Source organism: Chinchilla lanigera, unplaced genomic scaffold, assembly GCF_000276665.1.
Source record: "Chinchilla lanigera isolate Chin_1 unplaced genomic scaffold, ChiLan1.0 scaffold00002, whole genome shotgun sequence".
Lineage (NCBI taxonomy): Eukaryota > Metazoa > Chordata > Mammalia > Rodentia > Chinchillidae > Chinchilla > Chinchilla lanigera.
In genome coordinates this window covers 33,718,492-33,745,311 of record NW_004955403.1, presented here as the reverse complement: position 1 = coordinate 33,745,311, position 26,820 = coordinate 33,718,492, and the positions used below count along the sequence as shown (strand labels likewise).

At 38.2% G+C, this 26,820-nt stretch overlaps 1 protein-coding gene across 2 annotated transcripts in view; it reads left to right on the top strand.

Moving 5' to 3' along the window:
• Positions 1 to 15,420: 15,420 nt before the first annotated feature.
• The window catches only part of Galnt7 (polypeptide N-acetylgalactosaminyltransferase 7), a 64,888-nt gene continuing 53,488 nt past the window's right edge, over positions 15,421 to 26,820 (top strand). The window contains exon 1 of one of the 2 annotated variants that reach the window (XM_013513313.1): positions 15,421 to 16,408. In XM_013513313.1, the coding sequence (XP_013368767.1) occupies positions 15,972 to 16,408 (437 nt within the window). In that variant the 5' untranslated portion in view covers positions 15,421 to 15,971. The remainder of the gene's footprint in view (positions 16,409 to 26,820) is intronic. The other variant, XM_013513311.1, reaches the window with a different exon arrangement.

Below are 26,820 nucleotides of genomic sequence, written 5' to 3'. Positions count from 1 at the left end.
AGCTGTTTTGCTACTAATTCTAATTAATGGTATTGTATTAATTTGAAAATAAAGGAAATTGTTATTGAAATGAACTGAGTGAGTTGATGACTGTGAGGAATATATTTAGATTTAGGCACTTTAAAAACATCTTAAAGATAGTGTTGATTTGTTTATCTCTAAGTTCTCTAGAAGTCCTACTTTGAAAAACTAAAATGACTTGCGGACACCTTCCTTCAGTGAAGAAAGTTAAACCTATAAGAACATGAGCTGTGGAACCAAAGACCTTTGATTTAAATTCCACTTTTATTGCCTCCTGAGTACATGGTTTTCAACAAGTTATTTATACTGTCTGCTTCATATTTCTCATCTACCAAATGGGAAAGTGATTGTACCTACTTCAGTGGGCCATTGCAAAGATTAAAACAGGTGCAGTGCTCTTGAAATGGTGCTTGCAACATTATGAGGCTTCTGCCTCTTCCTTGTTGCCATCTTTGTAGTAGTCATGATCGAAATCCATATTCTATAAAATGCTTTCACTGATAAATTGATTTACCACTTTTTAAAAACCTCTTCTATTTTTCCTCTTAAGCTTTTGGAGGATCTGTTCTAATTTTGGCAGTGCTTTGACTGACACATTGGCAGGCAATCTTCACTGAGTGCTATAGTGACAATGAGTTTTCCCATTCATTCATAGATACCAGGATAAATGTGCTGATTGCCTTCTCTGTGTGTATGAAAGATGTAAATCTTTTCAATAGAAAACAAATCAAGATGACTTGGGAACATTAAATGGTTATGGAAAAATAAAACTGAACTGTTTGGTTAAACTTGGCTATCCCAATTATTATGCATATTATTTGCTAGAATTTTACCTTTGGTTGCAAAGGATATCAGATTTCACTTTTACCATTCTGGCTGTTGTGATCAACCTAGGCTTATTGGAGTGTGTTAGCTGAATTTAGGCGTATGTGATTGACTGGCTTCTCTCACATATTGGTAGAATTCCTTCCTAGTGCTCAATAACTGCTGTGTTTCCTCCTTTTAGAGTGCCAGTGACTTTCTTGAAATTGTTTATAAGTTACTCTAGAAGGAATGTAAGTATTATGAACATTGCTTTAAGATTGGAATATTGCTTTCTAACATCTAAAAGGTAGTGGTTGGCAAGAATAACAAATGAAAACAGAAATAGAAAATTAAAGTTAACTACTTATTTGTAAAGTTCTAATATAAGTATAATTTCTTTCCTACATGATAAAAGAGATTAAATCAGGAAAAGAAAAATTATTCTCTAGAAAAGTAATGTCTTGATGGGCTACTCCTCATGGGTTCAGTTCCAGTTCTTTTGGATTTCTTGGTCTTGATAGGCCAAGCATCTTCATGTGTCCTAAAAACAGACCATTGGTTGCACCTGTGGAGAAGTTGTTTCCATGGGTAAGTGTGAAGTGTTTTTACTCCTTGTTCTGATTGTTATCTTTTACTGTGGGAGGAAAAATAAATGGAATTCTGGTCTTGTGTGTAGTTAGCATGTCCTGAGAAACACAGTGCCTTTGTCATGACATAATGACATTTGGCTGTCTGAGGAAGCAAATGTTTCTATGTTTTTATTTAGAGTAGAATCACAGTGTCATGGGCTTGATCTTGAATAAGCAGTCTTTTTGGTTGCAGAAGGCAAGCCATTCTTTAACAGTGGTTTGAACAGCTCAAAATTCACAGTAGTATGTTAGAACAGTCAGTTTAACGTAGTACAAAAAACAACTGTAGTTCTTGCTTTTGAGAGAGACTGACTTAATTCCTTATGTAAAATTGTTCAAAATGCTTTCTCCCTTATTTTACACACTATCAAGGGAAATTATAACCTAACATACCAGGAGAGGGGAAACAAACTTGACAAGGCAGATTCATTGTGTAAAGTGTCAGAAGTGGCTATTCTTTGATGTGAGTAGTTGCCAAAGACTGACTTTGTAACATGCTTAAAAAACGAAGTACAGATATATTAAGTTGTATATTAATAAAACATCTTAAAGGGCATTAAAATTGATTACTTTCGTGAATTACTGATTCCTAGAAAGCGGAAATCATCATCAAACATATTCTTTGGAATGATTTAGCATTGTGACTCTAAATGCTCTGCATTAGTAGACACATAGACCAAACCCTAGTTTGGTCACTTACTGCTATTGGAATGAGATTAAGTCTTTTCAGTTTTTAGCTCGTTCAACTATAAAATGTGAGAATAGAATTACAAGCCTATCTCACTGATTTCACTGGGTATTTGTGAAGAACAGAGTATATAACATACTTAACAGTGTCTGGTCATTTTGTTTTTTGAAATGAAACTTTGAGCCGGATGTGGTGGCACACACCTATAAGCCCCACACATGGAAGGCTGAGGCAGGAGGATCGTTTTGAGTTCAAGGCCAGCCTGGGCTACAAAATGAGCTTAAGGCCAGCGTGAACTGCATAGCGAGACCCTGTCTGAAAAAGACAAAATAAATAAATACATAAATAAATAAATAAATATAAATAAAGAAATGAAATGAAATGAAACTTTGTATGGCTGTCCTCTTCCCTGCCAATTCACCTGAAAACTTGACCAGTAGAAATATGGAGGCCAGGGAACATCATGTTCCCAACTGAGTAGGTGTTACGATTTTGTATATGAGAAGATGAATAAGGAAAATAGAAATGACAGAGAATTTAAGAAAAGATACATAATAGAAACTTGCTGTACAAAAGGACCAGAAGACTGGTTAAGACTCCTCTCAAATTGTTTTTAATCTGATCCTGGAAGAAAAGCTAACATAACAAGAGTTAGAGAATTAGAAAAGCATTGAATAGAAACTCGCAAAAGGAAAAATATCACTGGAACCAGAGCAGATGGTGGGGATTGATCTGCGTAAATGGAGCTGGAACTGAACCTGGAAAGACAGGCGTAAACAAGACACGGGTTGTAAGCTGAGGCTGGTAACATGAGCCAAGCCCTAGATGAGGGACTGAGAATAATTTTTTTTAAATGCTGTTGCTCACTGGGGCATGACTAATACGTGAAGGGACAGCTTGAGTGCAGTGTGTAGAATATGTGGGGGAGGCTCGTAGAGTAATTCAGATAACAGCGGTGAAGCTTTGAATGCCCATGTCTGGTATCTGTTAGAGCAAGGGGCTGACCTCGTGATCAGCCACTTCCCACAACAGCTTTGGCTTCACATTCTCAGGAACTTTGTACCCATGATTACTTCTTCTTTCTGTGCATTTTAACATCTCTCCCTTGCCTTGCCTTTTAAAAATGCTTAAGTCTTTACCATTAAGACCCTCACTCTACTTTGTTTTTGCTCCAACTACCTGTCCATCTCTCCTTTGCCTTTAATGGGCAGACTTCTTCACATATTGCTCACTCTTGTTTGAACCATTTCCACACCTCCCCCCCCTTCCCTATTTCATTCCCTCCCTTTGGGCTCTTAACGCCATTATATCACCAGAGCAAATCTCACTACATCTGTCATTCAAATTCATGGTGCCAAATGCAGTCCTCATTTTTTTTTTGTTGTTGTTGTTGTTTTTCTTGTATCAGGAGTTGAACCCTGGACCTTGCACTTGCCAGGCAGGTGCTTGTGCTGCTGAGCTATATTCGCAGTCCTGCACTCCTCCTTTTACTGGGTTTCTAAGCAGCGTTTGACCATATTGACCATTCCCCATGTCCTGAACATACCATCTTGGTTTTTGGTTTTCTCTAATTTTCTTTGCACCAATCCTCTATCTCCTCAGCTGATTCCTCACAGTGGGGCCCAAAATCCTCTTTTCTCAATTTGTAATCTCTCTATCATTTATTATCAGTCCAGACTTCTTCATTAAGCTACAGATCTGTCCATGTCCTCATGAATGTTTTGTAAGCCCTTCACTCACAGCATATCTAAAAACGAACTCTTGTTCAATGTCAGTCTTGTTTAATTTTCCCCCTCACAGTACATGGCCATCTATTTGTGCAAGTTAGAAAATTTTAAAGTCATCCTTGATACTCCCTTCTCCCTCACCACCCATATCCAGTCTATTATGCAGCTTGGCTGTGACTCCCTTAGAGGCAGAGCACCTAGCATACAGTATACTTGTGATAAATATTTGGATAACTAAAAGGATAATTCTGTGCCTTTTAGTAATGCATATAAATACTAATCTCAGTGCTAAATAACACTCTTGATAAACTACAGGACACTGCATAAGTATTCCTACTTGAGATCAGGCCCACTAAGAGTTAAAAAGTAAAATGTCAAAAAATTTATTGTTAATCCTTGATCTACATTCAGATTTTTGTCGGTTTCATGTAATTATGGTACTTTGTCACCCCATTCTTAAAAGGATTTCTAGTCCCGACATGTTAATGAAGTGTTTGTCTGTGCTTCAGAATGACTTACCTGCCCTGAAAACATGCATTTTCTTACTTGCGGTGATTTTTTTTCCATATTTTCAAGAGATTGTCTTTTCTATTTTAAAAAGAACAAAAACAAAATAAAGACAAAAACAACACAAAAACAATAAAAATCATAGCGAATTTTAAAAAAAGATGATAGACAATTAACAATGGTTGTTTATTAAATATTGTTATCTTTAGAATAGTTGCTCAGATTACCAGATATAGGCCTGCAAAATTGATCAAACAATTAAAGATTAACTGTTCCTTTCAATAAACCAGTAGAAATTAATAGTACAGTTATTTTAGCTATATTGTGTGTGTGCATATATATGCATATTTTTTCTCTTTCTTTTTTTTTTTTCTCCTTTCCCTCAGCCCAGATGTTCTTTCTTTTTGAGCAGTTTCTTTCCCTTTCACCATATATATTATACCTTTCAGATTTTATTTACTCTTTCAGGTTCTTACAATGGGAGACAATATGATATTTACACAAGTGAGTCTGATTTATTTCACTTATGAGTATGGTATCTAATTGCATCCATTTACCTATAAAAGCCTTGAGTTTATCTTTCTTTATAGCTGAGTAATGCTCCATTGTATAAAAATTACCACTTTTTTTTTATCCATTCCTCAATTGATGGGCATTTGGGTTGTTTCCAAGATTTAACTATTACAAGTTGTGCTGCTATAAAACATGGGGACACATATATTGCTGTGGTATGATATTTTCAGTTCTTCTGGAAAAATATCAAGAAGGGGAATGGCTGGGTTTAATAGGACTTCTAATCCTAGTTTTTTAGGATTCTCCACACTGATTTCTACAGTGGTTGTACTAGTCTACACTCCCACCAGCAGTGGAGAAGGGTTCCTTTTTCCTCACAGCCCCTCCAGCATTTTTATTGGTTGATTTCTTGATGATAGCCATTCTTTCTTGGGTGAGATGGAATCTCAGTGTTGTTTCAGTTTGCATTTCTCAAATGACTAATGATGTTGAACATTTTTTCATATGTTTACTTGCCATCTGTATTTCTTCATCTGAGAACTGACTCCCCACATGCCGAAGACTAAAACTAGACCCAAGTTGACCCTATCACCATGCCCTAAATTAAAGTCAAAATGGATCAGGGATCTAAATATTAAAACAGAAACACTAAATCTACTGGAAGAGAAAGTAGGTAAAAATCTTGAGGACATGGGGGTAAGCAGAGAGTTCATCAACAAAAACCAGACTGCACGGGGAAATACTTCAAAGAATCAACAATTGAGATCTCATCTTTTTGAAAAGGTTTTGCACATCAAGAGAAATCACCAACAGGGTAAAAAGAAAACCCACCAATTGGGAAAAAATTCTAGCCACCTGTCCCTCGGACAGAGGACTTCTATCTAGGACATATGAAGAATTTTTTAAAAAATCAGGCCCCCAAAATTCAGAGACCCAATCCAAAACTGGGCATCTGAGATGAATACACCCTTCTCAGAGGAAAAGATTATCTTATACCAATCAAAATATGTGTTGTAAAGTCCCATACTGCAGTACTTTTTTATGCGCTGTTATGAAAGCCAGGCTTCAGGGCAAAAGCAGGAAACACTAGAGAAAAAGCTGTTTTATGCATTTCCAGCTGCAAAAAGTAGTAACCCTTCATGTGGGAGTGCTGTATGCATTCTTGAATTTCTCCCCTAGAGGGATAATAGGACATTGCTCTTTTTGCTTTTAGGAAGGTATTAAACATTCTCTTCCAACACAAACGCCACATTTGATCTCATTCTGCTCTCACCCAGTACAATGTATTCCTTAATGTCGGAAGACTTATTGATGATTCTGTTGGTGACATAATCTCCTATAAGGTTTTCAGGAAGATTAGAAATCATTATGTGGTTTCACTGGATTTGCCAGATGTAAAAGAGGATTAAGAATTAAACTGTGTGCTTCGTTCTGGCGAACACTAAATTATAAAATCCATTGTTCTGTTGGAAACAAGAATCAGAGGACAGGACTAAATAAGCACTTCCCTGGACTTAAAAAAAAAAGTGTTAACAGTATGGCCTCCAGGAATTAATGTTGGGAATACTCTTAAAATATTTTAAAGCTGATATGGAAAAGAGAGTAAAGAAAGCCCTTTTAGGAAGAAATTTGATTGACATAAGCTGAAGAGGAGTTCCGAAACATTATGTAAGTGGGGAGAAGAGGAACAGATGTGACCTCATTTTCAATCAATTCAGCTTCTAAGCAGTTTCTCCTTTTTCTACCTGGTGAAACGCTGTGATTGTTCTTCTGGAGGTTCTATTCAGCAGGGTTAATTTCTTATTTTTTATCCTTCCAAGCCATTTGGTTTTTAAATGTATATTTCCTCTCCCCATGTGCATGCATAATATATAATCCTACATTAATTATTCATGTGTTTTAAAATCTTCACAGATTTTATTTTACAATCCTTCTCTTGTTGCTTTGCTTTTTCTTTTTTTATAATTCTCTCTTAATACTTTTTTTATTTTTAGACAGACCATTTTGTAGGAATCATTTGGTAAGATTTATTCTAAGGTATTGACAGTTTCATTAAATTATTTTATGTATCTTATTGAATGTTATCTATAAAAGGAAAATTCTGCTTAGGAGCATTGTTTCTAAACTTTAGGAATTGCTTAGTTGTCAAACATGGAGAGTTAAAAGCTATCCACTGTAGCCTTTATGATTTCTAAGGAGTATTATAATCTATCTTTTACTACCTGAGGGGATAAGGCTTTTAAATGGCAATGGTATAATGTATATTAATAGCCTTGTCTTAACAATATGTATTCTTATCATTGAAATTATAATGTAAACTTTGACAAATGTAACTTTATATCAGCTTTGAAATGTACTACTATTTATTGATCACCTGTTTAATTATACTAATGTTTGACTCTTAAAATTCAGTTCAAACTAGCCAAAGAGTTAACCTTAAATATTCACAATAAGAAAGATTATTAAAACTTGTAAAATTCATAATTTAGTTCATGAGCTACAGCACGAATTTTCATAAAGCCTCTGAAAGATAAAAATTGTTTGGATTTCATAAGTATTATAAAATTTCATGTATTTTTATATACTTCTTGATTAGTTGTCTATAATAATAACTTTCATCTGAGTCAATTAATTAAAGTCTTATGAATAAAAGTTTTTTATAAAAGAAAAATTGTCATTTGTTATTTTCTTATTACAAAAATTAACCTGTATTTCTGTCATTTAACTATCTGTTTCTCCTTTTAAATTATTCCCCCTTGAGTAATACCTGATATTTTTCTGACCTGGTTTAGAATCTCTATTCCACTACTTACTGTTTACAAGCATCAAATTTTGCAGAAACCATTGGCAAGGCTAATTGATGTAAGGAACTCAGACTGACATCAGCAGATTTCTTTGTCATGTTTAAATAAAGTACTCATTTTCCATGAAGCATGGACTTTTACTTGGAGGCATGATTTATCCATACCTAAAGGAGAAACTTTAAAAAAGGATTATTCAAATTTTAAACACATAGAGAAGTACTGTCCTCAGTTATCTCATTGGATTTCTGAAATACTAGCTTAACCAAGCCAAGTATAAAGTCCAAAGTCACTTTATATTCCAGCATGGTAGTAATAGATGATCCTCAGCTAGAGGTTCTCCACCTAGTACATGAACAAACAAACTCTACCTACTTACTGCCTTACTAGGTGCTTAGACACACAGATAAATAATATACTGTACATTATCTGCAGAGAGCCCTGAATCTGACTAGGTGAAACATTTAAACATACTAAAGCAATGCAGGACAAGAATGTTAGAAATATTCACAGGACTGTGGGAAGAGAAGAGAGGTTTCTGATAGCTGATTTCTGAGTATAAGTGCTGGTTTGCACCATTGTATGCTTACAGGAATTTCACACAGAATTGAACATTAGAGATAAGTTAATATAAAGACAAATTTTTGTGACATCTTTTTTAAGATATAATTTTAATTCATATGTTAAAAATTCAGTTTTGTTTCTAATAAATGTGCTATTTACCCTGATACCTTTAAATATACAATATATTGATGTGGTTTTGAAAAAGTAAATTTTAATCAGTTTGATAACCTACTTTAGTTTGGATGACCTGCATTTTATTCAGAATTATACTGTATATTTCTAAGTAAATGTAAAGGACTTATTCCTGTGCTTAGTAATATCACTTCCAAAAATTACTTTTAAAATATATCTAACAACCAGAATACTCTAATGTTTCAAAAGATCAAAACTAAAAAATTGGAATATTTAAAATTTCCTAAAATCTGATTTTAATATAACCTTTTATCTCTGAAATACTTTAAAAATGTATATTTATTAAAAAATCCATACTTGTAAAATAAAGAGGATATTTCTTGCCAGTTGAAGAGTGAATAAAGCATAGAAGAAGAGATGCCTAATCTGCAAAAAATTTGTACTCACAAGGTTCAATGATAGGAAGGAAATTAAATATCAGAAATGTACTAAGGGATCTATTGGAAATAGAGATGACCATGGAAATTGGACACTGGCTAGTTTAGAACGAGGAATGCCATCAGTGCATACTTACTATCCAAAGACAATATATGGAACTGATGTATCAATAATTTTTACAGACTAAAGTGACGGGAAGAAACTTATTTGGTTTCTTGGATTCTTTTTAAATGCTTAGAAAAGATCCAAATTTTTCACTTTGAGTTTATAGTTCTTGTCATTTATTTGATGTTTAGGGAAGCCTCGAGTGTATCAGAAATGCCTCATATAGCTGTACATGGCTTTGTTTTCTGCTTAAAAAGGGAATTCATTTTCTAGGGGGAGGTATCTGGAAAGGATTTTGAACCAGACATCAGAAAATGTAGGTAATTTTAGATAACTTTTATGAGTTTATCATCAATAACTGAAATAGTTGATTGTTAAAAAAGTAGTTGATTTTTTTTCCTACTGAGTTTAGAGTATTTTTAAGTACATTAATTTTGCCATTAAGTCAAATGAGTAACAAAATTAAATCCTCCTAATGAGAGGAGAGAAATTATTTTAAAACTGCAGGAAAGATCCAAAGACTTAAAGTTTGTCATTTGTGGATATTGTATAATTGACCATCATTATTCGGGAAGATTTTCAGAAAATTGCTGTGTCAGTGCACATGGATACCTTTAAGATGGATACTTTTAAGAATATCAACGGTATACATGGAAGTTAAAGGATGGTTTGGCTGGTTGCACAACAGTGAGATTTCTCTTTGGGAGGCTCTTGTGTAATAGCAAGTATACTGAAAGCTTCCTTTTCTTGAGATGACTAAATCTTCAAAACTGTGATATAGCCAGCTTTTTAGGAAGACGGATTAACTTCTTCATTGACTATAGCACAAGATAGATCTATTATATACTGTGTTTTATATTTTGCTTATGTGGTTAATATGGAGTATCATGTAATTGGTCCAGAATGCCCTGGTAAAAACCTGGTAAAATCTCTCCCATAGGTTGTTAAATTCACTTATAACTATGGTTACTATGATGTATCAGAAATCTTGAGAGAAAAAGTAGAATAACGATTAGCTCTTACATAATAGGCAGTTCTCTGTAGTCAAAAGTCTTAAGTGTCTCAGGACTGAGGGTTAGGTTCCATGTGGCTTACTGTGTAGGACTCAACCTGGTTCTTCTGCCAAAGTCATACGTATAGAGTTGCTAACCTGGGTTTTTTTGGGTGGAGCAGTCACTTTGATGTCAGCTGTTCTCTTTTCTCTGTTTGTTAAGTCTTGGCTTATATATTTTGACCTGGGAGTTAATCCTCCTGAGTCTGTTTCTTTGAGCAGGTAATTTTTCTTATCAGAGCAATATCATACTTACAAATCCATATCCAGAGTTTAGTGGAATTTTTATATTTATATGTTTACTGCCTAAAAACACATTTTTTCCATTTTTCAGTTCTTCCCTAGTTACTAAGAGAGGCATTACTACTGGAAAGTAGCCTTAAATCTCCTCTCATTTGAAGACGTTTTAAAATATATTTTTGGAAATTGTAGCCTCACCTGTAAGCGATGACAGTGTAGATATCCAAGGGCAGGTAAGGTCTCTGTTTAATCTCAGGTATATCCATTGTAAGCCCTCATTAAACAGAAATTTCTTGCCCCCTCTCCTCCCAGGATGTCCAGCAGGGCCACTGGGGCAGTCAGCTCTCATTCAGTGCTCTGAAGGGAGCAGGACTTGAAGGTCTTCAGTGAGCACAAAATGTGAGGTGGCATAGGTTAGAATTCAGCTGTGGCTAAGTGAAGAGAAGAAAGGGTACTGAGGCCTGAGCGCCCCCGTTCCCACCTACCTCCCACTACACATTGGTGAGTGACTGAGGAGCACCTGCCTGGTACACACCCGATTTCCCTGGACTTCCAGTGTCTGCTTAACCTCCCTCTGCTGTCCTTGCACTTATTTCTTCATCTCTTAGTAAGTACAGCCAGATAAAGCACAAGGATATGAATTTTCTGACTAAAGGTGTTTCTGATCAGAAGGGTTTTAAATCACAAATGACATTTATCGTGTTATACTTCTAAATTTGGTGGCACATGAAGAATGATAACCAAATAGTGTGGACATGTTCAATAGTAGCCATTCCCAAGTTGTAATTTCTGAAGAGATCATGTGACAACATAAGCTCATCATGAATGTAATTTTCTAGGGGCCACCTGACTCCAAATCCCAACATGCCTATATCCCTGCCATTTGCTCTAAAGATCATTTTTCTAAATCCTTCCAGATTCATAGGATTTCTGCCAAGGCATGAACATCTTCGAAAAATAGCACACATAAGTAGGATTTGGGAGTGTGGGGTGGAGGGTGCTCTGTTGTAAGGTAGATAGTGACTGGTCTGACCATCTGATACTATGTGATTATATTTCCAGTCTGTTGCTACTTTTCTGAACATAATGATCTTGGAAAGTTCTCTGCTGATTCTCTTTTCCATTTCTAGTCAGCAGTGATTCATTGATTTTGGCTGTACAGTAAATCAGCTGTTGCCTATGAAAGTACCATAGTGCCAGTGAGTCACAGAGGCATTTACTAATTCTCATTCACACAGGAAAAAGGAGTGTGAAGTCTTCGTTCTGGGAAGCTAAGTATTATACTTTACAGCCATTCTCTGAATCACATAACTTTACGATTTGACATGATTATTCTGAACTGACTTGGGGTTAGACGCAGTGCTAGTATTTGATTCTGCCTTTGGATTTAATGGCATACAGGCTTTGAGTGAGAAAATTCAATTTTTCTGGTGCTATTATATATCATTATTTTAAGTAAAGTACCATGCAGAGAATAGTTACGTTGCTGGTGAATTCTTAGGTATTGCCAGCAAGGATCTGAGATAAGCTCCTCTCTCCCATTTCATATTCTTGGTTGCCTCTCTTTCCCTCTCTTCTCAGTCTCTCTTACCACCAAGCGGAACTGTTAGACTTATTCATATATTCAGTAACTATTTACTGAGGAATTGCCTTCTAGGGTAAGCACTGGGGATACAGTGGTGCCTGTGGTAGACTCTTCGCCTTCACAAGACTTAAGGTCCAGTGCAGGGGATGGAGGCCAAATTCAGCCTACCACCTGTCTGGTGTCTGTATATACAGTTCCGTTGAACACAGCCATACCTGTTCATTTATACATTGTCTGTGGCTGTTTTCCAACAATATTGGCAAACTTAATTGCCGCAGAAATCTTGAGGTCTCAAAGCCAAAATTGTTCAGTACTTGTCTTCTTCAAATTACTTGACCCCTGCTGTCTTGATTCACAATGGAGACATTGCAGAAATTCAAGCTGGAGCCCAAAAAAGATTGGTGCATCCTGTAAGGAACATGAACTCTCCTAAAGGCATTGGGCCACTGGTGGAATGTTGTAAGCAGGGAAAGTTCCCATGCTTATATTATAATTTGGGAAAAGCCCCACAGCTGTGGAAAAATGAAAATGGTGTGTACATTAAGATGAGACGCACTAAAGTATAGTGGTTAAGAGCAGGGACACTTGAGCCTCCTGTTTAGATTCAGTAATTCAGTGATAGGCAAGCACCCTACCACTGGGCTTCGTCCCCAGATCTTGCAATCCTATCAGTAAAAATGTTGAGTCTTTTTATGTACTGATTCTGACCTCAGGTAACTTCTCTGTCAGATTTTCTGTCTGTATGATAATCATAGTTCCTAACTTACGGGGTGAAATAAGTTAATATGTGTAAAGCATTTAGAACACGGTGTTTACAGTCATCACTCTTAGGGCTATTGCAGTAATCCTGTTGAGAGAGAAGAGTGGCCCAAGTTAAAGCAGTGACATTGATGATAATGGAAGTGCTTACATTCAGGCTGTCCAGGTTGCGGAACTCACCGAAATTCATGACCTATTGAGTGTCAGTGGGGCAGGCAGAACAAGTTGAAGATGAACACAAGATTTGGACTAGCATCAGTTGAATGGATGGTGGTTTCTGTCCTTGAAGTAGGGAAGACAGTAAATAAAACAGATGATGTAAGGCGAATGAAGCGTAGCTTCAGTTTCAGGTGTGTTATATTTAGGTGCCAGAGAGATATACATAGAAATGTTCGGGAAACCATTGACTGTAAGGTCTGTCAATCAGAAACGTGGTATGGATTGGGAAATGGATGTGGACAGCTGGGCACTGGGCTTTGAAGAAAATGAAGTAACCAAGAGTGGGATAGAATAGCGAATAGAGTCCTCATGGAATCCTAAGAACACCAACAGCTTGAGGTTAGGCAAAGAATCACGAAGTCAGAGAAAAGATCAAAACAACTTTTAGCGGAGGATATGCATAACGTTTGTATTTATTAAAACTTCTTTTGCTGAAGTGAGTGAATTTGAGCAGTATGTAAATTTGTAATTTTATATCAGTATAGGCTGACGTAAAGGAGAGCGTATATGGGTAGCTGATTTCATGAACTGTTATGTCCACGTTATTCTAATATAATCTTGCTCTGATGGAACATTGGATAATAATCTAGTGGCTGCTATGGCTGTGGATGTTGATGTCTGGTGAGCTGTTCAAACTACTCTTATGTGTTCATTGACATTTCTTTGCCCCTCATTTTTTACCTCCCAGTTTACCAGTTCCCTGGAGCCTATGAAGTGAAACCCAAAGTTGGGGGGACATGTCTTTTCTTCTTTGTGTGCTATGTATAGTTCAACATCCACAACTTGGGCCCAGTATCTTGATCTATTTTAATTCACTTACAATGCTATCATAAGTAAGTACAATTTGATGAAGAACCAGGAGGCAAACTGGAGAAACAGATACTTTCTGTCTTCTGAATTTCTCTGCAGTTTCAATGCTGAGCATACATTTTTGTACAGGAGTAGTTATTTCCCAAGAAAACCATTAGACCCTCGTGAGTGTAAGATTTCTGGCAAGATGACTTTCTACTTTGACCCTTAGTAGAGTCACAGGTTAGGTTCAGAATAAGGCCTTGCTAACTCAGGCGTGTGGCAGTTGAAGGCCTGATCCAGACAGCTTGCTTTAGGCATGTGACTGAAGAAAGGCATCATGTTTATATAATCAGGCTGTGTTGCATCTTATAGTGTTGTGGTATATGGGGGTACATGTATAGAATTTTGAAATGCCCCCCAAAAGATTAGGTATATTATCGGCTTCAACTTTCCAGGGCTTTGCACACTTTCATTATCCTTGGGCGATTTTATAATCCTGTAAATGATAGAAAACTTGTAATGCAAATGGAAATTGTGTTTGATAAAATGATTTTATTATTACCCTGTGGGTATAGACCAATTTAACATCTGTTTGTGAATTACTATTCTTGATGTTTGTTTGTCTGTTTGGATTTGTCTTTGAACCAGCTGTATCATCTTAAGAGTTTCTTTTTTAATAATTAATTTAAAAATCTGTTCCATATATACATGTGTTTTTATACATGCATACATAACATTTGTAGGAATTGATAACTAGAATTGGCTCCACAGAAAAGAAAACAGGAAAGCTTGTTTTGCATTGCATGGCCTTTGGATCTTTTGAATTTTCTATCATATACTTAGATCATTGAAATAAATATACAATTTTTCAAAATTCGTTTTTGAACTCTCTAAAATCAGTTCTTAGCCATTCTCACTAAATGCACTTCTGAAATAACTTTCTATAGAGACTTTTGTCTCTAAATAAACTACTAGTATATAACATCATAATTAAGGCTTCACTTTTGTATTCTTTAAAAGTGTTAAACTTTACTTTTCTAGATAGTTATACCGTGTTAGAAAAATCATGGTCAGATGCTGCTAATTCTATGAATAGCCTGTTAAGGAATCATACAGTCTTAGCATGGAGTCAGGAGCATACCTGTCAGCCTGTTTTTCACTTCTTCTCAGCCCTCTTTACCTCTTCTCCAGCTGTGAATAGTCCATAACTCCCATGTCTAATTATATGCAGCTACTCTCCCTTTAAGCTAGTGGTTCTCGGGCATACATGCTTACAGTGACCTGAAGTACTTTTTAAAAATGCAAATGCCCAGACCAATTAAATCAGTATCTGAGAGAAGCACACACAGACATCAATATTTTTTAAAATCCACTGAAGTGATACTAACATAAAGAAACACTGCTTTATAAAAAGAAAGGTGGTGGTTTACCAAAAGGTAAATGTACTATATATCAGAAGTAAAAGCACTCAGGATTTTGGATGGCATGTTCTCCATGGGTAATGAAAAGGATCCAAATTTAGAGAAGTGTACCCTTTACTGAGTATCCATATATGCGGAATCTGTTTTTACCTGTGCTGCCCTGGGATGGGACAAACTAGGTATTAGATGTAGTTTAAAAGCCTAAGCTGACTGGTTATAGATTAGAGTTTTACTTAGTTCTAAATTCAGCTAAATTCTCACTAAATAGAAAACATTGAATTAGAGTGGGTGTGGTGGCACATGCGTGGAATCCTAGCCCTCAGAAGAGAGGCAGGAGGATTGTGAGTTCAATACCAACCTGGGCTACATAGTGAATTCAACGCCAACCTGAGCTACATAACAAGATCCTGTCTCAAAAAAACACAGAAAAAGACAAAACACTAAATTGGGCTTGTGGAGGGCCTATTCCCGTTCTGTCCCTCTTCCATTTGGTGCACAAAACCTCTGAGTGGTACCCATCCAGTGTCACCACCACTGTACAGCTGCATTGCTGAGGAAAGATTCTATTTGTCACACACCAGATGACCATGTACAATGTGACGTAGTAAGTGTTTTAATCAAATATCCTAGAGACTCATTGCTTTAACTCTTAATAATATGTATCATTTGGATGTCTTTGATAGAGAGTTACATTTATAAAGATAAGTTAAAAATGTATACATGTACTTTGGAATAGTAAGATGAAGAAATAGCTGATTTTTTTCTTGGTGTTTCCTTTCTACTCTAAAATATATCTTCTAATAAGAACTCCTGATGGATGACCTTCTTGTATTTCATATTTTAAACTGTTTCATTTTGCCTCAGCTTTTTAACAAACATGAATGCTTATATGATAAACTCTACTGTGGTGCCTTCATGTACTTATTGTATATCCCCCTCCCTTTTGTATAGGAAGACAGAGATGTCAATAACCCCATGCCTAACCGAGGAGGCAATGGACTAGCTCCTGGGGATGACAGATTCAAACCCGTGGTGCCATGGCCTCATGTGGAAGGAGTAGAAGTGGACTTAGAGTCTATTAGAAGAAAAAACAAGGCCAAAAATGATCACGAGCACCATGCTGGAGGAGATTCCCAAAAAGACATAATGCAGAGGCAGTATCTCACATTTAAGCCTCAGACATTCACCTACCATGATCCTGTGCTACGCCTAGGGATCCTCGGTAACTTTGAACCCAAAGAACCTGAGCCTCAAGGAGTGGTTGGTGGCCCTGGAGAGAAAGCCAAGCCATTGGTTTTGGGACCAGAATTCAAACATGCAGTTCAAGCCAGCATTAAAGAATTCGGATTTAACATGGTGGCAAGTGACATGATCTCACTGGACCGCAGCGTCAATGACTTACGACAAGAAGAGTAAGCACAAATCCTCTTCTTTCTAAAACTGGGGCAACTAGTGTATGGAGAGATGATTAGATTTAATGAAATTGTTAGGAATGGAGAAAATATTTATGCCTTTATTTCAGTGAAATAGAAGGACCTTTGGTTGGCAAAATGGCCAGCACAAGCAGGGCCCTCCATTCTTCCCATCATATTAGAGGTACATTGTATAACATTCTGGAATTTTCTACATATATAGGTGCTACTCAAACAAAATGTGGTCCACAGACTAGCATCAGTCTGTGGGATTTTTTATTTCCAGGGCACAGTGAGAAAATGAACTTGCAGCAGGGTGGAAATAAACTGCACCATTAAATATTTTGTTCAGTTCAACCGACAGCTGTTTAAGAGCAAAACTTTCTCAGTGTGCTGACTTTTATTCCAGAGCAAGTTCTTTATCTTGTTGTGGAGCAATAATAAGTACTGTTGTAAATAGTGCTCTGGGTATTTCATAGGAGTAGCTGTACTTCTGTTTCCTTTTTTCCCCTTAGTACTGAAGCCAGAGATTGAAACACTTGAGTATGTTCAAAAGGAGCCCAGAGACAGATAAAACTGTGGCCTCCACTTTCACAGTCTTGTGATATGGTCTGATTCTAATGAAGAATTTGCAGATCTTTAACTTTCATAGGCAGTGATCAATGAGTGAACTCAAAGCGTTTCTCTTTCGGTTTACTGTATAACTGATTTTACCTCTGTAGGATCTAAATAGCTTTTATTAATGTGGATGCAGATCTAATTGGCCAAAACTAGAAAACTCTGCAAAGGTATTTCCAGTGATGTATTGTTAGCATGATCTTTATAAAAGCTTAACACTGCAGGTGTACGCACCCCCCATACTCACCCACAAACACACCTGTGTGCATGCACCAGCATTCTTTGTGACCAGTAAGTAGAATTCTATGTCTGGTGGAATGCCACTCTATAGACTTTGGACATTATATATTTATTGGTAGGAGTGAAAAGTGATGGCTGAAATCATTTCAAAGAGAGTAGGAGTGGAAGTATAGTATTGTGAAGGTGAGAGGCATAATGTCTTACACAGTGAAGAGTTAGCATCTCTCAGGGGTGCGAAGGAAGAATCTTGGAATAATTTATTCCTAGTAGAGACTTGCCTAGTCATAAAGTTGTCAGATTTAGCAATAAAAATACAAGGCACCTAATTAAATTTGAACTTAAGATAGTGAAAAAATTTAGTATAACTGTGACTCAAATATTGTGTGGGATATACTGTTCTTACAAATTTTTTGTTTATGTGAAGCTGAATATTTTATATTTAAACTGAATGGTCTATATTTTATCTGGAAGCCCTTCTAGTCAGAGGTGAGGGTGGTTGTGGCAGAGTTAGAATTTATATATTAAGTATAACTGCATGTGAGTATCCTTTAGGACCCAAACCTAAAGCGTGTCCTAGTTATATTAAATGTAGCAGTCATATACTCTGTACAGAGTCCTCTGTGTTCTGTAAGAGAGACGCTTGAGGACTGATGGCTTTCTTATCGTTGCAATGAGAGGGAAGAGAAGAGAAGGAAAGAAAAGGGAAGGGAGAAAGCGGAGGGAGAGTTTACTATTTATTTACTACCTACTGCATTCTGCAGCTTACTATACATTATTGAATTCTCCCAATGGATCTATGAGAGAATCTTTGCCAGTGTACGCAAAGTCAGAGGCTCATAGTTGTGACTTCTTTGTATAGACCCAGCAAAGCAGCAAGGTGACAATTCACCCGTAGGTGGTTGGGGGTGCAAACCCTCTTTCTGCCGCATCTGAAGTATATCTCTTCCTAGACAGTGTACCTCAGAGTGCGTGTTATGGTGGGAGGGGGAGCTTAGCAGTGTGCAAGTGGAGATTTTAGCATGTGAACTACTTACCAAAATTATATCATTTAAAATGCCAGTATAAATATAGCTCACTTCACATTATAAAAAATGCACTATGAAAATCAAATGATGTACAAGGCTTGGAGCCATGTAAAGGATTCAGAGACACCCCCTGCACCTCCCTTTGTGTCACTGTCATATCCAGTCTATCAGCATAGCATCTGGTTTCTGCCACCAAAATATAGCTCAGATCCCCTCTGAGGTCCATTTCCTGTGTCTCCACGGCCACCACTTCTGTCTGCGTGACCACTGAAACCTTGCAAAAGTCTCTTTCTTGATCTTTCCGTTTACTGCTCTTACCTCTTACCCTATTACATGTCATACAGAAAGCAGAGTGATGCTTTAGCAACGCAAATGTGGTCTATCTCAAACCATTCTGTGCCTTCCCAATGCACTTAGAGTCCAGACTGCTAACCTGCAGCAACACCTGTGCTGTGACCCTGCAGGGCAAGATTTCCCTGCAGACCTCCCCTCACTACTGTACTCCTTGCCCGTGGGACCCTCGCTTTGGTGGTCTGTTTCCGGCCCTTTGCAGTTCCGCTTCGCTCGTCTGTGAATACGTTTTCCTGTTCCTGCTTCTGACTCTTGCCCATCCTTTGGGTCTCAGTTGGACCTTGCTAACCATGTTCACTTAGTGATGCTCTACTTTATTTTCTATTACTATTCTGTCCACTTTGTTCATTGTATATATTAAATTTTATCCTGAGATACTGGTTTATTTAGGTGCTTATTGACTACTTTTCTCAGTAAGTATTGATCAACTCTTGAAATTAAGGACTGTATCTATTTTCCTCCCAAGGCACTCCCAGTAACTGACACATAGCTCAGTAGTTCCATGTTGCTTGGTGAATGAATGAATGAATGTGTGTGTGTGTGTGTGAAGGAAGGAAGGCTGCCAGTGTGCAGCAGCCTGGCCTGTGCCCCAGGTCTCAGGTTCCTGCTAGAAGCATCACCTGTGGGGAACCAGCCCCCTCCTCTGAGCTTTCCCCACCCAGGGCACCACCTGCTGGGACCTAGTTCTACTACTGGTTTGTCCCCTGACCCTGGGGGCAGGTGAGGGTGAATGACAGAGGTACAGAGTTAGTTTAACATATGGGCAGCCAGAGGGCTGTTGCCTTTTAGTCAGCAGAGGACCCCCACCTCTGGCTCCTCCTTGTATTCACTCAGACACCAAACACGAGTACAAGCAGTTAAAGTAACACCAGATTTATCTGCCTCATAGTATCCATTTATACGTGCTCAGGTAAACACCTTAATCTCAGCTGTGTAAACCTTCCCCGGAAGCCCCAGTATGCAGTCATCCCGGTGTGTTGCCTTTCTCCTTTGTGCTCACAGAGGAGGCCAGTTAGGCCTCAGTTCGCCTCCGGTCTCCAACACCAGTATTCAGCCTTTGGCTCCTTTACCTGATGTGAGATCTTTGACCTGTTACTTACGTTCTGTAACCTCAGTTACCTGGTCCTTAAAGTGGAAACTAACAATGCCATACTGTCAGGATTGGCATTAGAACTAAGTGACGGAATACATAAAAAGTCCTGGGTAACCCTGTTGGTCAGCAAGTCAGGTATTATTGGCTCCTTTCAGTTCTTTGTCAGCATTTAAATATCTTCAAGTACTATTTAACTTTGATATGCTCTGTTGCTTTTTGAAAGACTTCAGTGCCATCCAGTGCCCAGTCATTCACCTTGCGTCTAGTTGTAGCTCTGTGATGGAAAAGCTTTCATCCCTCTCTTCAGACTTTCAACAGCAGTTGCCATCTGAACCTGCCATCTTTGTGTCCTCCTAGCTGTCCTGCAGTTTCTCCCCTGCCTTCTTCCTTTCCTTGTCTCTCTTCTCTTTCCCTCTCCTTTCAATTCTTACTTTTTTCTTTTTGCCTTCCCTCCCTTCTTTCATGCCTTTCATAGGCCAGTGTTTTCCCACTTGCTTTTCTCTGGTGCACTACCTAGAAATGGAAGGTGTGTGTTTCTGTGTATAATTCCTGTAAGTACAATGTCTCCAGTTAAAAAAAAGATTCCAAGCTATTTTAGCAAATGTTTCTACACCTTTCTTTGAAATTCTATACCTGTGATAAAACTTTGTCTTTTAAAAAATATTTCAAGGGTTGAAGATGTAGCTCAATGGTAGAGCACATTCCAGGCCGTGGGTTTGATCTCCAGTGTTGAAAGTAAGAAAGAAAATTTTCAAAGTGTACAAAAGTATTGGAAAAGCTGGAATGTTTTTCACACTTTTAAAAAAATGAAATAGGCTTCATTCCCTCTGACTACTTAAGAATTTCCCTATGAGCCAGGCACAGTGGTATCCATCAGTAATCCTAACTATTGCAAAGGTCAACACAGAGCTTTTGTGAGTTCAAGGCCAACCTGGGCAGCTTAGTAAGACCCTGTCTCAAAAAAGTAAAATAAAATTTAAAAAATTCAATGTAGAGTATAGCAAACAGCATTCTGGGTTTTTTGTGTGTCTGTTTTGGTATGTGTTATGTTGAGGACTGAATTCAGGGCCTTCTCACTGAGCTTCATCCCCAGCCTTTTTTCCCCCTTGAGACAGGGTCTCATTAAGTTGCTAAGTTGCCCACGCTGGGCTTGAACTTGTGATGCTCTTGTCAGCATTCCAGAGTTCTGGGATTATAGGTGTGCCCCACACTGCACCCAGCATAATAATTTTTAAGTGGAGTTATTCATTAATTAGAATGAGGGCAGTCTTACAGATTTTCTCCAAAGTTACATAAATGAATAACCCTCCAGGTTTTCCGCTTGTACTGACCACATATCAAAAGCATACCGTACATTCTTATTTTATGCGTGCAGCTTCCCTCATTCCTCATGGAGATTATACTGCAGAGAGTGGCTTGGTGTTCGTGACTTTCTGCAGATTGATTGATTGAGTGATTGATTTGTCTTTTTGAGTTAGGGTTTCACTATACAATTCAGGCTGGTCTTGAATTCACTTTGGAGCTCAGGCTGGCCTTGAACTAACAGAGATCCTCCTGCCTCAGCCTCACAAGTACTGGGATTATAGGCATGCACCACCACGCCCAGCTTTCTGCATCTTTAGAGTATAGTTCTCAACAGCTTGGTTCTCTTGACTCCATCAGTCACAAAAATGAGCCACCTGCAAGTCTTAGCAGCCAAACTTCGGGCTGTTGGTCCTGTGACATCACACTGGTTAGCTTGTTTATGCTTGTAGCTATTCTGCAGTCTTTTCAGCTGAATGTTCTCTACCTTAGAAGCAGGAAAGCACTACCCAGCTGCCAGAGTGACTCATGTCTGTGTATGTGATAGCTTTGAATTACATTCACTGGCTAAGTAATTTACTGGTTGTTGATTGCTTATTAAAAGAATAAGTAACAGGGTTTGACGGAACTGGAAGCCTACTTCTTTATTAAAAACTAGAGCCAAGAACAACTTTATCTGCTTTCACATGTTACTTTTTATTTTAAAAAATGTATGTGCTTTTCTTTATAGTCCAACAGATATTAAACTATTTCCAATTTGCACAGGGTACTGGGCTAGCCTGGCAGGTGACGTAACAAGAAGAAAATACAATTCCTGCCTTCAGAAGGCTCATCATCTACTCCCGGGAAGAAGGAAAAGAATGACGTAATGTAAGGTGGATAGGAAAGTGTGAGCAAAATGATACGATTCAGAAGAGTGAGAGGTCTTGTCAGGGTCAAAGAAGGGTTCAGGGAGGGGATGCGAGGGAGACCTTTGAGGGATGAGCGGCGTGTTCCTAGGAGGAGGGGACCTGGGCAGAAGACATGAACAAGCCGCGTAGTGTGCGTGGCTTAGGAGGTATGCACAGAGAGACAAAGTTGGTAGTGAAGTCTACGCTGGAGACTGAGAAAGAGACTTTTAGAATTGTGAGGCTGATAGAGGCATCTAGAGTGGGCTGGAGTGGAGACCCATTAGGGGGTTAGTGGTATTGCAGTGGAGGTTACAGAGCCGAGAAAAATGAAACCCATTGTAGGAGAACAGAACAGTTAGAGACATCAGGCCTTGGCAGGTTATTGAGGGGAAGGAAGAATCAAAGATAACCCCAAAGCTTTGAAGCCCAGCGCCACGAAGAAGAATGGGACCGTTAGCAGAAATAGAGCAGCTGAGATTCAGCACGCTCTTCTGCCCAAAGCCCATTTACCTAAACCAGTTCGCTTGTTCACTCAGTTCATAGAGAATTCAGAGAGACATCAGGGTGAGAAGCCTGTCTGTGCGAGGAGGTGGAAAGTTCTATTTGCGGATATGTTAAACTTTCTTTCCACAAGGTTTGGGATTTTATTTCCTTTACTGTTAACTTCTGATGCAAACAAATGGAGATTATCTTTATCCCTCTTCTGCCCAAGAAGGGGGACAATCAGAAGTACATAACTGAAGCTGTTTTGTTTCAAACAAATGAATTAAATATTTTGACTTGTTAGGCAAATTCATCTACTTCTAATATTTCGCCTTTCCTCCCACTTACATACCTTTTACTTTTTGGTTTTATAAAAAGTTATCTTAGTTGCCTCTGCAAAGCAAAATAATGGATGCAAAAGTGCTTTGAAAATTCTAAGAGATATGCACATATTAATATGATAAATTGTTAATAACTTTCTTAAAGCTGCCTATGGGAAATAGAGGGTTTTAAAAAAATTTACATTTATATTCATATCTTATACACCAGATAATTCTCTTATCTGATTCCGAAATACTGATTCATAGGCTCTAATTTTATTTAAAGTATATTGTGCTGGGTATGGGGGCTCATGCCTGTAATCCCAGCACTCGGGAGGCTGAGACAGGAGGATGGTTGCAAGTTCGAGGCCAGCCTGGGCTACAAAGTGAGCTCAAGGTCAGCTGGAACTGCATAACAAGACCCTGTATCAAAAAGACAAAAAAAAACCAAAAACGGTAAATTGTGATTTTTGTTGTTTTCTATCCATAGGTTCTATCCATTCTATCCATATATCTAAATACCTGCCAGGTTATTTAGAATATAGTATTCTAATTTATGAAATGCTCACCATTGAAAAATGTTGATTAGTTGAAACACATTAGCTTTCCTTTTAATTTCAGTTTGTACATATCATGACCTTTTAGTTTCACTTAGAGCTAACTAAAACATTAGAACCACTCATAAGAAATTAAAACTAATGATTAGGGTGCTATCCAAATCATCTATACCTACACATAAGGTTGTTTTATATATGGCATATGTATATACATCACTCATATATGCATATATATTTCAGTACTTTGTTCAAGTTTTTATTATTTGTTAGAATATATGGTGGGTCTGTATGAACATCAGAACCACAGTGACATCTTTTAAACAGATTGCCACAGATTGCCTAAAATATGTCACTTTTCTTTTTTTTGGTACTGGGAATCGAACTCAGGACCTCACTCTTGGCAGGCAAGCACTGTGCCATTGAGCTGTGTCCCCAGCCCGGTATATCTCATTTTCAAATTGCAGTTTGGCAACCTTAGATCCAATGTGCAGTAAGCACATTTGAAAGCATTTTCAGGTGATCCTTGACGGGCATGTTGCTTCCTGAGGTCTAAAAGATACTTTCCAAATGATAGGAAAATTTTTACCCTGGGAAACTTCGAGTTTTGGGGGTCTCTAAAATTAACTTTAAAGATAAATCATGTTTTGATGTGTAGTTTATTTTCTTCATTCTCTTGTAGACACACATACAAAGACAGACATAGATGCACATTGCACTTTGGAACTTTCTCAGTTATGAAAGCAGAGCTCATTTTTGTTTAAGGCTCTGGCTAACTATAGGAGATGAATTTAGGCAAACTGAAATGATGATAGAGATCAAGGGGTAACTTATGTCACCTCTGTTTCCACAGTAGCCTAGAGGGATACCACATTCCTAGAAAAAGACTTCAAAGACTGGAAAGGGATAATTTGGTGCTCTGAGAGCCATCCACAGAGTAGCAGCAAGTGTAACCCCCACGGTCCCCAACTCCTCCTCCTCCTCGCAGTTTTCTGGGATGACTCATTTCCCTCATGGAGCTTTCTTCCCCTGCGCAGACTTTCTTTGGTTGGTGAGATCCTTCTTGCTGGCTGTCTGCTTGCGACCAAGTTGCTCCACTACGCTCCGTTTACCCTCCCTCCCTCCCTAGCTCCTGCCGCCAGTGTTACAGTTACCAGGTGTGCCTGTTAGAATCACGAACTCTTACGCTTTCATTGCCTTTTCACATCCCTCTCTCCCAGCTAACAGTTTAGAATGAGATCCTTGGTGGGAGTTAGAGAAATATTTACAGTGGCATCACTAGATAACCCATTTGAGGAAAAAGAAGATCCTTTCCTTCTCCATCTATTTTAGAAACACAGTAACCATTCAAAAAAATAAACAACTCAATGAGCAAGAAGTAACATTGGCCACACACCCAGGAAAAACATGGGCCAATCTGGAGTCAGGACTGAGGATTGCCATGGCAAGTTGCAGAAGCCCAAGATGACCACCTCGCCCTCACGCGTGTACACGTGGGTCTTTACTTCGGGAATGTCTGATGAGAAGACCAGCCTGGGAGAGAATTTTCAAAGGTAGTTGACTCAGGTCAGCGCCAGTTAGGGGTGCCTTCCTTCCTGTCCATCTGAGTTGCAGGCTGACACCCATTCCTCATTTGTGGCATCTCCCCAGTAGGAAAGGTAAATCGGAGGAATCTTTCTTCCACAAGGACTGTGGGGCTGTACCGACAGGATTAGATAAATGATATGTATTGCACAGCTTCTTGAATGTAATTGTAAATTTAGTTATCTTTATTTATTGTAAGCTAAGTAGATAAAAAGATGTGCTTACTTTAGCACCGATAAAATTGCTGTTTCATCATTCTTGCAGTATATAAGATGAATGTGCTATAAAGTAAAAAGGACATAGCACCAAAGCCAAGCTAGTTATGTGTGTTAAAGTTACATAAATAATATAGTTTAATATTCAGTACTAATTTTAATGTATCACTGGGAAGTGGCCCATAGTTTTCCTTTCCTCTTTACTAAATCCTAGGAGAGGTTCCACTTTTCAAAATACAGCTAATGTGTGGGAAGAAAATCACATTTTTAATAACCTAGCAACTTATTTTAGAATGAGCACTGCCATTTTAATCAAATGAAAAATACCTGCACATTTTCCAGAATAGAAAGTCCCAGTGAGCAGATCAAAAACAGGATAAAAGGCTCTGGAGAAAGATTTGTGAATCTAAACTACACATTCTTAAGGCCCTAGAGATACACAACTGTCACTTCAAAGGAAAGAGTTGTACGGTCTTTGGTAAAAAGAGAATGAGACCGTGCACTGTGCTGCGTGTGTTCCTGAGGTAGGAGCTCCCTCCGGAGCCCATTCTCTGCGCACTCTGGGCCTGCTGGCCTGGGCCCATGTTCGAGGGAGCCTTTTAACTCTCAGTTCGTCTCAGAATGAGAGAGTAGGTTAAAGGAGGGCATTAAAGGAGTATGAAAAACTCTCTCCAACGAGCTTCTCGCAAAGTCTGTGAACCACAACTCTTTGTTGTGCATTGGGTGTTCTTATTTATTTTATCTTATTTATTGACCTTTTTTTGAGACAGGGTCTTGCTATGTTGCCCAGGCTGGCCTGGAACTTGGGATCCTCCTGTCGCAGCTTCCTAAGTATCTGGGAATTCCGGTGCACACCACTGTGCCTGGCTAGCATGTTCTTATTTACATCAAACACAAATAAGGATCTAGTCAAACAGAGAAATCGTTAGATTTAGATTGGGCTGCTTCTTGACCTCAGTGTATTCTGTCATTGTGTTTGCATAGTCATATGCCAGATATAGTAGGAGCATGGGCTGGAGTTAACAGATTACTAAGGGAGGTACACCATAGGTGTGGAAAGGTGGGTCCTAGCCCTAAGTGTGCATTTGCACTTCTTTTTTGGATTGTATCTCAGTCTCTTAAAGTGAGGTAGAAGCTGTGTCTTCTGCCTCCGTGTTTATGCCGTCACTGTGCTCCTTTCTCTTATTTTTTTGCTATAGCAACTAATGGAGACAGTGAGTCCTCATTAAACAAGAGGATCAACAGCAGCACTGTCCATTTATCAATCATCTACTATATGTCTGTCAGTGTACTAGATTTTAAATACACTATCTCTAGTCCTTTTTACCGGACTCTTTTATTTCCACTATATTTTTAGCTGATAAAAATGAGTCTCAGGGGCTGGGGATTTAGCTCAGTGGCACAGCTCCTGCCTGGCAAGCGCAGGTCGTGAGTTTGATTCCTGGTACTGGAGAAAAACCAAAAAAAAAAAAAAAAGAGGCTCAGAGGAGTAGATAGCTGGAAAGTTACGTAAGTAGAAGACGGCAATACCATGATTAAAATTCTGGTTTATACACCACATAGCCGAATAGCCATGAGGATATGTTATAGTTTATAGCTATTAGACATGAACTCTTTACTTTTTTTTTTTTTTTAATTTTAAAGAATAAAAGAAGGATAACATAATAATAGGGGGGACTTAGCAAATTACACACAAAATGGTAGGAAATTATCAATGGTTATCGTTTTACATATTAT